Raw genomic sequence first — 12,158 nt, 5'->3', positions numbered from 1 at the left:
GAGCGTAGGCACAGTGGTTCAATCCGGTATGGTAGTTGAATATTAAAATGGTTTCCATTTCAGTTCAGAAGTATTTGAATGCTTGATATTTATACAAATGTTGGTTTGAATATGGAACTACACTTCGCTAAATATTTATGTATATTTTTCCCGCCCAATTTCGATGAGTTTCTGAACCACTGTGCGTACATATGTTTGCGCAGAATTAAAGCCGTATAGACAGAGCGAGAGAGGAGAGTGAGAAGAGTATTGGTTGTGCTTATGAATTCGAGTTTAAAGACAGTGAGAGAACCAATAAGAGATAATAAATAAATAGACAAAAGTTAAAGATATACAAATATGTATTTTGTTTTTTTTTTGTTTGTTTGTTGTTTAAATGACATGAGTGTGATTAATTTTAACAGACATTCGTTCGATTAGAATTAGAGTTAAATTAGAGTAGGTGTTCGCTGGGCACAGCTCACAGCAGACGCCATGGATCAGATCACACATTGGCGGGATTAGTAGTTGTTTAGTGTGGTTAGTGTGGCAAGTGCCTGTCTCACCTCTCGGGGCTCCTGCAGCGACGACTGTTTCTGTGGTGGTAGCGGCGGCGGTGGCTGGCGCGACTGCTGCAGTAGCTGATCGTACGTTAGATCATTCTCATTGTTTTGATCGTACAGATTTTGACTATCGGTTAGCTGCTGCTGCTGCTGCTGCTGCTGCTGCTGCAGGCGGCTGTTATTGAAATAGCTCGACCTGGACCACCCTGGATTGGTCCTGGCCAGGCTCTCCACCTGCTGCCAAAGCTCCTCCCGGTGCGACAGCTTCTCCCGCTCCCTGTCGAAAGACAACAACAATCATATGATTAGATATACAATATTAGGAGGTGTAGTAGTGTGCTGTCCGTACATCTGCTTATCTTGCTTGTAGTTCTTGCTGCACTCGTCGAACAACCGCTGATCCATCTCCATGAACAGCTTGAGCGCATTGTAAATGAGACCGTGTATGGTCTTGTTCCAGTGCGTCTTGGAGTTGCGATTCAACGCTGGGAACATTATTGGCAGTATAACCGCCGAATTGTCCGCTATTAGGGACATAATGTACTCGTTGTTCCAATAATACAACGCCCGTTCGGCCACCTGAAAGTGCGGCGAGGAGACACACTTGGCTATCTGACGAAACAGCGGCACCATCACCTTCTGGAACTCGGCCGGCTCGATCACATCCAGCAGCTCTTCCACCTCATTCAAGAACATCACCTCCTTGGGACTGTGCGTCTTCGGCCAGAACTTAAGCAAACTTCTGCATGGGATGGGGACAATAAATCAATTTTAATGTGTTTTACATCTCATGCTCACGGCATGTTGTGCGGAAGTTGGGCTCAACACTCACTTGATGACCGCCTCGGACAAACTGGGATCCTTCTCGAGGAACTGCACCACACAGTAGGTCAACTGTGGATGATAGACCGAGAGGCTCTTGGCTTTGTTCAATGGCAGCAATACCTTAAGTAAAAATTGTTTATGCTTCTCTTTGAGCGGTAGAGCAAAACCATTGATAATGCTGCCCGATATCTCCAATAATTCGGCTATGCCATTATGATGTTCCGTCTCATAAATAAATCTAAATAAAACAAAAAAGACAATGGTTTAGAGAGGATTGGGATAGGATCGGATATACGGGGGGCGAATCACCTGTAAAAGACATTGTTGATCTGCTTTCTAATAAATGCTCTCAAACCCAAGAATTTTCGATAGATGCGATGTAAAACAGTCTTTAGGAAATCACGTTCACGCGGATCCTCCGAATCGAATAAATCCAATAATTGTAATACAAATTGATGATCAATATAACGCTTAGCAATATTTGGTTGGAAATCCGGTGACTCCAAGAAACGCAAAAACAGCTCGTATACCAATTGAAGGTGTGGCCAAGACGACTCGAGCGTTGGCTCATCCTTTTCGGGATCAAATTCGGCACCATTCGGATTTGATGATGGCGGCAGTGTCCGGAATAGATTCACAGAAAACTACACAAAAATATATTTATTATGGAGAGGATAGAGTTTGGTATGGTATCCTAAATACTAACCATATTGATCGCCTCCGGATAGATAATTTCGGTAATGATGCCATTTTGGTTTGTGAGAAAATCGACCATCTCGTGCAGAGCCGCACGCTTCACCTCCTTGAATTTGAGGTCGCTCAGCGGCTCGGAGAAATCGAAAAGCGTGCAACATTGTCGTATCTTTTGGATGAAAAGCTCTTCCCGTTCACTGGCGGCCGTCTCTGCGAAATCCATAATAAAATTTATTAAAATATTTTACGTTTTTGTTATATATGCTGCTCTATCTACACATTGAATAATAATGAAAAATATTATAATCCTACGAAAAACGTCAAAGAAATCAACAGCAAATCGATAAAAAAAAAAGTAAGGCAAGGCGAAACTCAAAATGTATCAAAAATTCAATGAAGATCAGATAAAGGATCAAATTCTATGGGCCACCAAACCGAATGGCCATGTCGACCAGGTAGATGTGGTAGGTGCTTCTATCACTTTATCTGCGTGCCGCATGGCCATTGGCTTGGAATTAGCTGGAGCTGGAGAGATAGCAACCTCGCAGTGCAGGCAGTGCCAAGGCAACCAAAGCAGTGGGCGGCGAATGAAACAGATTCCGATCGCGTGCACGTCCTGGACTGCCCGTCAGCTGTTGCAACGTTTGTGGGGATGTGAGGCCCTGATGATGATGATGTTGCGACGAATGACCAATAATTCCAGCCATTCCGCCACCGCCTGTGACATCACCATTCTGATGTATGCCCAGCGTAGTCGTTGGCAGAATAACAACTGCAGATGTGGATGTGGTTGTTGCTGTCGCTGTTGCTGTCACTGTTGCTGTCACTGTTGCTGGTGCTGTTGCCAATGCCCAGGGAGATGCTTATGCCTCCCACCAGATTCTGTGCCACCGTTGGACGCAGCTCCTCGGCTGGCGGCAAGGGCACCTCCTGGCCTTCGGCGGCAGCCGATGGCAGGGTCGAGGATGCTGCTGCCGCTGCTGCTGCTGCAGCACTATTTCCCACACTCTTGGTGGCATTCAATATGTTCTTAATGGCTGCGGCCGCACTTACGGGTGACTTGGAGGTAGATGAGGTAGCGATGAAATGAGAGTAGATTGATTTTTTTTTAAAATTTTTTGTTTTGTGAATCAGATTCTGTTTGTGTCTGTGTGGGTGTGCAGAATATTTTTTTTTTTTATATTCATATACTTATTTATTTGCTCTATAATATATACTATACAATTTATATTTAACTAAATTTAACGGACAAGAGTATGTTGGGACTAGGGGCCCCGCGGACTGCGGTACTGCCGCAAAGCATTGCTTCGCAGTGGCGTGGACACCTACTCCGTCTGCTCCTTCCGCCTTCTCTCCAAGGACCTAAGCGTTCGCATCACGCTAGAGGCGAACTCCGCGGCCGCTTCCCACACCTTCGGGTCTGCCAGCATCAGCGGCACCAGAGTCTCGGTGCTGACCCTAGACCCTGCTGCTGTCTCCAATGTCTGACGCTCGAGGTCAAACCTGTGGCAGTCGAAGAGGACGTGGCGAGCGTCCTCCTCTATGCCTGTGCCACACTCGGGGCACCAGTCCTCTGTCTCGTGGCCGAAGCGCTTGAGGTAGCCGCGGAAGCAGCCATGTCCGCTCAGTGCCTGGGTAAGGTAGAAATCCACCTGGCCGTGCTTCCTTTCAACCCAGCATGCTATGCTTGGGATGAGGGTGTGGGTCCATCGGCCTTTGGGTGAGTGGTCCCATCGAGTCTGCCATCTGTCTATGCTGGTCCTTCTGGCGGCGTCCTTAATTTCTGCTTTGGAGCGTACCTCGGCTGCACTGTCCGTCATGGCATCATGGATCTCCTTCCTCTCCCTTATCAGCTCCCTGAGCGGAACTTGCCCGGCAATGACTAACGCGGCTTCTTCTGAGATGGTCCGGAACGAGCACGCGATCCTAATGGCGCACAGTCTGTACGTTGCCTCCACTCCTCGCATGTAGCTCCTCACCTTCGCGGCTTCTGCCCACACCGGTGCGGCGTAGAGCATCTGCGACGTCACGACGCTCGTCAGCAGTTTCCTCTTTGCCTGCTTTGGCCCTCTGGTGTTTAGCAGCATCCTGGATAGCGCTCCCGCGGTCCCACCGGCCTTCGTGTGGACGTATTCCAGATGCTCTTTGAAGGACAGGCGCGTGTCGATGAGGACTCCAAGGTACTTGATGGACCTCTGCGATTCGATCGCGGTCCCACCAACCTGCACTCTGGCGGTCTCGACCACTTTACGGCTGGATATCAGGACCGCCTTCGTTTTTTGGGCCGCCAGCTCCAGCCCCGCGGCGGCTAGCCACGCCTTGACGGCTTGTATGGCGACGTTGGCAAGCTCCTCCACTGCGGCAAGTTCCTTCGCTACCGCCACTATTGCGACGTCGTCAGCGAAACCCACCAGGTTAGTGTTGGCTGGCATCGGGAGCCGTAGGACCCCGTCGTACATGACGTTCCAGAGCAGAGGTCCCAAAACGGAGCCCTGCGGGACTCCGGCTGAGACTTCGTATGCCCTAGAGCCCTGACATGTGTCCATTGTCAGCACCCTATTGCTGAAATAGCTGCGCGCTATATTCAGTAGGTAGCCCGGGATGTTGAAGGACCTCAGTGCCTCCAGCGTCCGGGTCCAGTCGGCCGAGTTGAAGGCGTTCCTTATGTCCAGTGTCACCACCAGACAATAGGACTTGGTTCCGCCTCTCCACCTAGTCCCAGCAATGGCTTCCTCCGCCGTTTGTACGACCCTCAAGATGGCGTCCAGCGTCGACCTCCCTTTCCTGAACCCGTATTGGTTCTGGGAGAGACCGCCTGCTGCTTCGATGGCTGCGCTCAGCCTCGCACCGATCTCACCCTTTCGAAGACTTTTCCCATGGAGTCCAGAAGGCAGATGGGCCTGTAGGAATGGGTGTGCAGAATATGTGTGGATGTGTGTGTGTGTGTGTAATAACGGAGCGCTGCAAACCTTGCTGGCCGCAATTGAGCCGCCTGCATTATTGGTGGCAGATGATGAGGCAGATGATGAGGACGCGGACGATGCTGCTGAGGCGGCTGCTGTGGCCGCAGCTGCTGCTGCAGCCGATGTGGCCGCCGAGAAGTGTTGCGCCAATGTGGATACAAGCGAATTTCCACCACTGGCTGTGCTTCCTGCCGCTGCCGCTGCCGCTGCCGCTGCTGTTGTTGCTGTTGCTGGTGCCGTGTTCTTCGACATCCCTGCATTTGAGGACAGCGACAACGATGATGTGGAGGACTGTGAGCCAAACGGCGACGAGGCTATCAGAGCGGCGGCTGCTGAATTGGCTCCACCACCATAGGTGGCCGCTAAGGATGAGCACGAGGCCGAGGAATTGGCAGCGGCCGAGGCCAACGAGGAAGAGGCCGCCTGCGAGAGCGAGGACAATGCCGATGCCGACGAATTGGAGCTGGTGGACGAGGACGATGGCGACGAGGATGTTGTGGTGGTTACTACTACTGCGGCTGCCTCTGGCGGCGACAGGGGCATCTTTCGACCCTCGAACTTGGCCTTCAGTTCCTCCACGCTGCTGAATTTGAATTTACTGCTACCCTGCGCAGACGATTCCAGCGACTGTTGGTGGAACGATGGCGACTTGGGTAAGCGTATGCCCAAGGCATAATATCCAGCGGCTGGTGGCTGATCCTGTTGCTTCTGTTGTGGTTGCTCTTTGCTGGAGGAGGAAGCAGAAACAGATTGGGATGATTCCTCCTGCTGTTGCTGCTGCTGCTGTTGTTGTGACTGCTGCTGCTGCTTCTGCTTGGGTCCGTTGAGGTTACCCGTCAGCAACATAGCACCGAATACCATTTCATTAGTGCCCCACAAATTCCAAATTTGATGCGTGTCCTGAACGAGATACCATACGAGAAGATGAACGTTAAGCTGCTGGGCACGGCCCTGGAGACAATTGGTTCCTATTGCAATTGGTTAATGGAGAATCCCACCTATATACCGGCGGCCATAGATCTGCTGGTGCGCGGCCTCAACTCGTCCATGTCTGCCCAGGCCACGCTCGGTCTGAAGGAGCTGTGTCGCGACTGTCAGCTGCAATTGAAGCCATACGCCGAGCCGCTGCTCAATGCGTGCCATGCCTCGCTCAACGCCGGGCGCATGAAGAACTCGGACTCGGTCCGGCTGATGTTTAGCATTGGCAAATTGATGAGCCTCTTGCCGCCCGATGGTATACCCAAGCACTTGGACATAATAGTCAGTCCATGCTTTGAGGAATTGCAGTCCATTTGCCAATCTGATGGGGTAAGTGCAACCAAAATCAACTGCCCCTGAAATGTATGATTACAAAAAGGTTTCTCATATTCGCATTCCTACAGAAAACTCCCACGGCACGGATTCGCACAATTTTCCGTCTCAACATGATCTCCACTTTGTTTTCTTCATTGAATACCGATTTGAGTGAACAGGACAAGGAAATACAGATTGTCCAGCCCGTTTTGTTGGTCATGCAAAGAACAATGCCAATTTTTAGATGTTTTAGAGGTATAAAGATTGGTTTAACCCATATGCTGGATGCACATGCTATAAACCATACTCGTTCTTAACTTATAGGCCGCCTGTAGCGCCATGAAGCATGCCATTATGAACCTAAGAAGCAGCTTCCGACCCATGCTGCAGGATCTGTGCTACTTTATTGTGGCCAGCTTCCAGACACGCTGCTGTGCACCAACGCTAGAGATATCCAAGACAGTGCGTAATCTCTCTATCTCTCTATTGGAAATCATTTAATTTAATTTTCTCTTCCGCAGACTATTGTCATGTTTTACAAGGACTTCTGCGGGAGTTTATCAAGCACAGCTTCAAGCTATTTGAGAACACGCCACAGCAGAACTTCTCGAATATATCGGACACCATGGAGGCCTTCTTCGGCTGCCTGGCTCAGATTGTGAAGAAAATACCTCAGGCATTGGAAGACAAGACACTGGCCTACGATCGCCTCGTCTACTACGGCCAGCGTTGCATGACGCTGCCCGAAAGCGGTGCCATACGCTGCGGCATACAGTTCATGACACACTTTACGATTCAGTCGCGCAACCACGAACACATCACCGAGGTCGTGTTGAAAACTGGCGAACAGACCGTGTACTTCATCATGATGTGTGTGGGATATTTGACGCCACGCTCGCAGGTGGACAAGTTTGCTGATATCATATTGGCCCTTAACAAAAAGTATCCTGCGGAGCTGGCCATCTGGCTAAAGACCGTGATGTCCGTCCCCCATTTCCCCACACCGCTGTTAAACGATGCAGAAAAGTCGCGATATGTTTCTTTGATTATCAAGTGAGTGTGGCCTTAACATTGATGCAGCAAAGTGATTATAAACGACTTCTGCTTTACAGGGAAAAGGTGAACAAGCGGCTGCTGCAACAGCATCTGTCGGAGATGGCCATCAAGTTGCGAGGACTCACCGAAAAGTTCCAGTAAATGTGGAAGCCTGAAGCTATTTAGAGGCCAACCAAATCGCGCACCTTTGCTTTTCAAAACTGGATTCTAAATGTGTTTCTGTCCTGTGTCCCATGTATTTAGACTGTAATTTAGGCGACTCTGTAAATGTTCCTCGACCTTAAGTTGTTGTTACCGCACCTCCCACACCCGCCACCGCCTTAGTTTTTAACATCTCCAAAAACTCTCGACAAGACAAACTTTTATTTATAATTTTACAAAAATTACATGCTTTCATTTACAATTTTTTCCATAGGGTGTATAACTCATTTATATTTATTGTTTGTTTTATATTTTTTTAAATTTTTTTTATACATAAATATTTTATTATTCTTAAAATTTAGAAAGTTTCGATTTTTCACCATTTCCTCGTGTATGAAAAAAATCTGCCTTTCAAGTTTTTATGAATCTTTAATCCCCAGTTTTTTTCTAGACCTTGCCATTATTATTATTGTTTTGCAACTTTTCCCCATATCGTGTATGTATCTATAATGCCAAAAAATATGTAAATATATCTCTTTATATAATATATATATGCGTATGTGTGTCTATAGCTAAACTGAAGCCTTTCGTTTTCTTGGCCTGTGTACAGCACTTGGTAGTGGTAGCAAAACTTTTTTTTGATCCAGCAGCTCCCTGCAACATGCAATCAATATCTTCTCAAGTCTGTTGTTGTTGTTGTTGATGAAGATGATGATGTTGATGTTGCGATGTGGATGATAATATAGAGGGTATTCACTGTGCCTGGGACGCTTAGAAATTGGCACAATCTTTGGGTGGCAGCTCTCCCGATCCTCCTTTTCTACACTCCTGCTCCGAGCATCCGGCGGTGTCACAGTAAATACCTCCCCCCAAAAAAGAAACTACACCAAATCTCTGGGCATTCCTGGGATCAATAGGAATACGATTATGGATACCCGTACCCCCACATATGTATATTTAAACATCTATATATATATATGTAAAGGACAGTGTATCAAGCAGTTAGCACTATCCCATCTAAATTAACATTTGAACTTAAGATACCATCGATAAGACCTAACCGATATAACCAGACTTAACCGATGTTTAAAAGACCTAACCGATAAGGGGTTATCGATACGGGAGTCGGTTGTTGGAAGTAGAAGCAGAAAGTTGAACAAAAAGTCGGAAGAACAGACTCATTAATTGCACATCTTAAATCATACACTTTGTACTCTTTTTCGAAAAACACTATTAATAAACGATACATTATTATTAATCTTACATTTGGGGGCTCGTCCGCGTCGAATACAGAGCTCGGAGTGTGTGAAAAAGAAAAACAGAAGAAAGCAGAAGCTGATGCAAGAAGAGGATTGTTGAAAAGTTGTTAAAGTTGTTGTTTGTAGCTACATAAAGTTGTAAAGTTGTTGTTGGTGGCTATAAACATTAAGTTGAACAATCCAAATTCTGTGAGCCTAACAGTAGACACGGAGTTTAATAAAAGATCGGTCGTTTAATTCGGTTGGAAAATTGTGAAATTCATTGTCGCGCCGCAGCGTCGCCTTGTCCGTGCGCAGTACGTACACAAGCAGAAAAAACACGCACAGACACGTTGTGTGTGATACACACTTATAAACAGAAAAGACAAGCACTCGTCGGGTACACAGACACAAGTCGAAAAGAGCCGCAAAATGATGCAAACACCGCCGCCGTTGCACTGGAAAGAGAGAGAGAAGGAAGAAGCTGTACCAGGAACGTCGCGCCCGAGTGCAAACGAGATGGAAGATTTAGAAAATGCAGAAAACAATACTGATGACAAGATTGATCAAATGATCAATGCTAAGTTTGAAACTGCTTTGCGATGAGCAACGAGAAATGAAGATCGCTCCAGATAATTTTACAAAAGTTGTGAGCGATTGTGATGGAAAATCGGTTCCCATAGAAAAATGGTTTGAGATATTCGAAAAAAATGCCGACGCATATGAGCTTACTGAAAAGCAAAAGTATGTGCAGGCCAGAGGAAAAATGACCGGTGCAGCTAAGCTTTTCCTTGAAGCTGAATGCGTGTGCACCTATGAGGAACTCAAGAACGTATTATTGGATGAATTCACATGTAGCTATAACAGTGCAGACATTCATAAGCTGCTGCAAGAAAGAAAGAGGAAGAGTAGTGAGTCGATGCACGAGTACTTGCTGCAGATGAGAAAAATAGCAGCAGTCGGACATGTTGAAGACGCGGCTGTTATAAGCCATATTGTGAACGGTCTGGACATAAGAAACGAGTATAAGTATGCCATGTATCGCTGTAAGACCTTCAGGGCCTTGAAAGAAGAGTTCGATATCTATGATCGTTTGAACATATCGGAGAAGAAGGGCAATAACGAACAGCATAAAACGAGTTTCAAGCAGCAAAGTGGGCAAAGCGGTAAAAAAGAATATTGCTATAACTGTGGATCAGGAGAACACAAACGCAAAGACTGCAAAGCCGAAACGAAGTGTTTTAAGTGCAATCAGAATGGTCACATTTCGCGTAACTGTCCTTATGAAGCTGATAAAGTTGATAAAGTTCGCGTCATTTTGGATCGCAGTCGCATGAAAAAAATTCAAATAAACGGCATTGTTGTTGACTGTCTTGTGGATACAGGGTCAGATGTAACCATAATCAAAGAGAGTATGTTGAAGACCATGAAAAACGTTAAACTTTTGAAGTGCACAACTATGTTGCGCGGTCTGGGTCAGATATCAACAAAGCCTGTTGGATACTTTAATGCAGAAGTTACCGTGGATAAGTTGCAGACCACACAGAAGTTTTTAGTAGTCCCCAGTAGCCAGATTGATTTCGACGCACTTTTGGGGCATGATTTCATTAAAAAGTTCCGTTTCGTCGCTGATATGCAAGGATACACGTTTTTGAAGCATGACGCAGATCCTGTGCCAACAGATGAGCATGCTCTTATATATAATGTAACTGAAGAGTCATCCTTTGTAGCTCCGCCGCAATATCGAAAAGACGTTGAACAGATGATAAGAAACAGTTACCAAAGGCCCACAGAAGTTGCAAAGCAGTCTCCAATCCAACTGAAGATAGTTCCCGACGGAGTAATCAAGCCGTTTAATCACTCACCGAGTCGTTTATCAACAGACGAAGCCAGTGCCGTAAAGAAGCAAGTCGAAGAATGGATCGAGCAAGGAATCGTGCGCAAGTCGTCTTCAAATGTAGCGAGCAGAGTTGTCGTCGTGAAGAAAAAAGATGGTACACTTAGAGTTTGCGTAGACTACAGGAAGTTAAACAGCATGGTATTGCTGGACTGCTTCCCAGTCCCGATCATGGAGGAAGTCTTGGAAAAGCTGCAGTCGGCTAAGTGGTTTACCATAATGGACCTTGAAAACGGATTTTTCCATGTGCCTATGGAAGAGCAAAGCAAGTCGTATACGGCCTTTGTTACAAAGGAGGGATTATTCGAGTTTAATAAAGCGCCTTTCGGATTCAAGAACTCGCCAGCTGCGTTCATTCGGTTCGTAAGCTATATTTTTCAAGAATTAATCAACTCTGACATTATGCAGCTTTATATGGACGACATAATTGTTTACGCCGCGTCGCCCGAGGTATGCATGAGGAAGACAAAGTTGGTCCTGGAGACAGCTGCGCAGTTTGGCCTAAAGATCAAGTGGAAGAAATATAGCTTCATGCAGCCACGCATTAGCTTTCTGGGCCATATCATTGAGGACGGGAGAATCTGGCCCGGCAAAGAGAAGACAGCAGCTGTCAGTCGGTTTGCTACGCCCAAAGACATTAAAGCAGCTCAAGCATTTCTGGGACTCAGGCTTTTTCAGAAAGTTCATCCCTGGCTATGCACAAGTTGCCCGGCCGCTCACGAATCTACTCAGGAAGGAAGCAGTTTTCAACATTGGCGAAGCAGAGCAACAATCGCTACAAACCTTAAAGAATCTGCTTGTAATCGCACCTGTATTACATTTATACTCACGAGAAGGGCCAACGGAACTCCACACGGATGCATCCAAAGAAGGTTTCGGAGCAGTTTTGTTGCAGCAGTTTGATGGCAATTTCCACCCGATTTACTATTGGAGTAAAAAGACTACACAAGCCGAGTCCAAACGTCACAGTTACTATTTGGAGGTCAAAGCTGTATACCTCGCACTCAAGAAGTTTCGTCACTACCTGTTGGGGATCAAATTTGATCTTGCCACTGACTGTGCGGCGTTTAAGCAGACAACAACGAAAGCAGATATACCCAGAGAAGTTTCCCAGTGGATTCTGTATATGGAGGACTTTACATTCAAAGCAGTACACCGCCCAGGGGACAGAATCAGACACGTGGACTGTCTCAGTCGTTTTCCGCAGACATGCATGTTCGTGACGACGGAGCTAACAGCTCGGATAAAGAAAGCACAGCAGGATGACGATTTCATCAAAGCCACAGTTGAGATCCTGAAGCAGCACCCATATCAAGACTACAAGCTTAAAGGAGGTCTTCTCTTCAAATCTGTAAATGGCAATGACGTTTTGGTGGTTCCAAGGCTGATGGAAAGGGAAATCATTCAAGGATCGCATGAAGTTGGTCATTTCTCCACAGCGAAGACAATGCACTCAGTTCAGCAGCAATACTGGATTCCGCACCTTGAACGGAAAGTAAATAAGTTGATT

General features: G+C 46.7%; 2 protein-coding genes across 3 annotated transcripts; one reads left to right on the top strand and one right to left on the bottom strand.

Annotated features, from left to right (window-relative positions):
- Positions 1-484: 484 nt before the first annotated feature.
- Positions 485-6,055, bottom strand: LOC117187162 (serine/threonine-protein phosphatase 2A 56 kDa regulatory subunit gamma isoform-like). Of its 2 annotated transcripts, XM_033389253.1 has the most exons (8): positions 5,030-6,055; positions 2,888-3,119; positions 2,602-2,856; positions 2,074-2,270; positions 1,677-2,011; positions 1,375-1,605; positions 892-1,284; positions 485-819 (listed from the first exon to the last, which is right to left on the bottom strand). In XM_033389253.1, exons 1-8 carry the CDS (start codon positions 5,882-5,884, stop codon positions 501-503), a joined length of 2,817 nt encoding a protein of 938 aa, XP_033245144.1. In that variant the 5' UTR covers positions 5,885-6,055; the 3' UTR covers positions 485-500. The 2 variants fall into 2 exon arrangements, with proteins under 2 accessions (XP_033245144.1, XP_033245143.1); XM_033389252.1 differs by lacking the exons at positions 2,888-3,119; positions 5,030-6,055 and having other exon boundaries at positions 892-1,281.
- A 501-nt stretch (positions 6,056-6,556) lies between these two features.
- Positions 6,557-7,773, top strand: LOC117187172 (importin-13-like). Its single transcript, XM_033389267.1, has 4 exons — positions 6,557-6,571; positions 6,641-6,778; positions 6,838-7,369; positions 7,429-7,773. The coding sequence occupies exons 3-4, from the start codon at positions 6,942-6,944 to the stop codon at positions 7,511-7,513; spliced, it is 513 nt and encodes a 170-aa protein (XP_033245158.1). The 5' UTR covers positions 6,557-6,571; positions 6,641-6,778; positions 6,838-6,941; the 3' UTR covers positions 7,514-7,773.
- The last annotated feature ends 4,385 nt before the right edge of the window (positions 7,774-12,158 follow it).

This window comes from Drosophila miranda, chromosome 2 (assembly GCF_003369915.1).
Source record: "Drosophila miranda strain MSH22 chromosome 2, D.miranda_PacBio2.1, whole genome shotgun sequence".
NCBI lineage: Eukaryota > Metazoa > Arthropoda > Insecta > Diptera > Drosophilidae > Drosophila > Drosophila miranda.
This window is presented reverse-complemented; position numbering and strand designations above follow the sequence as displayed.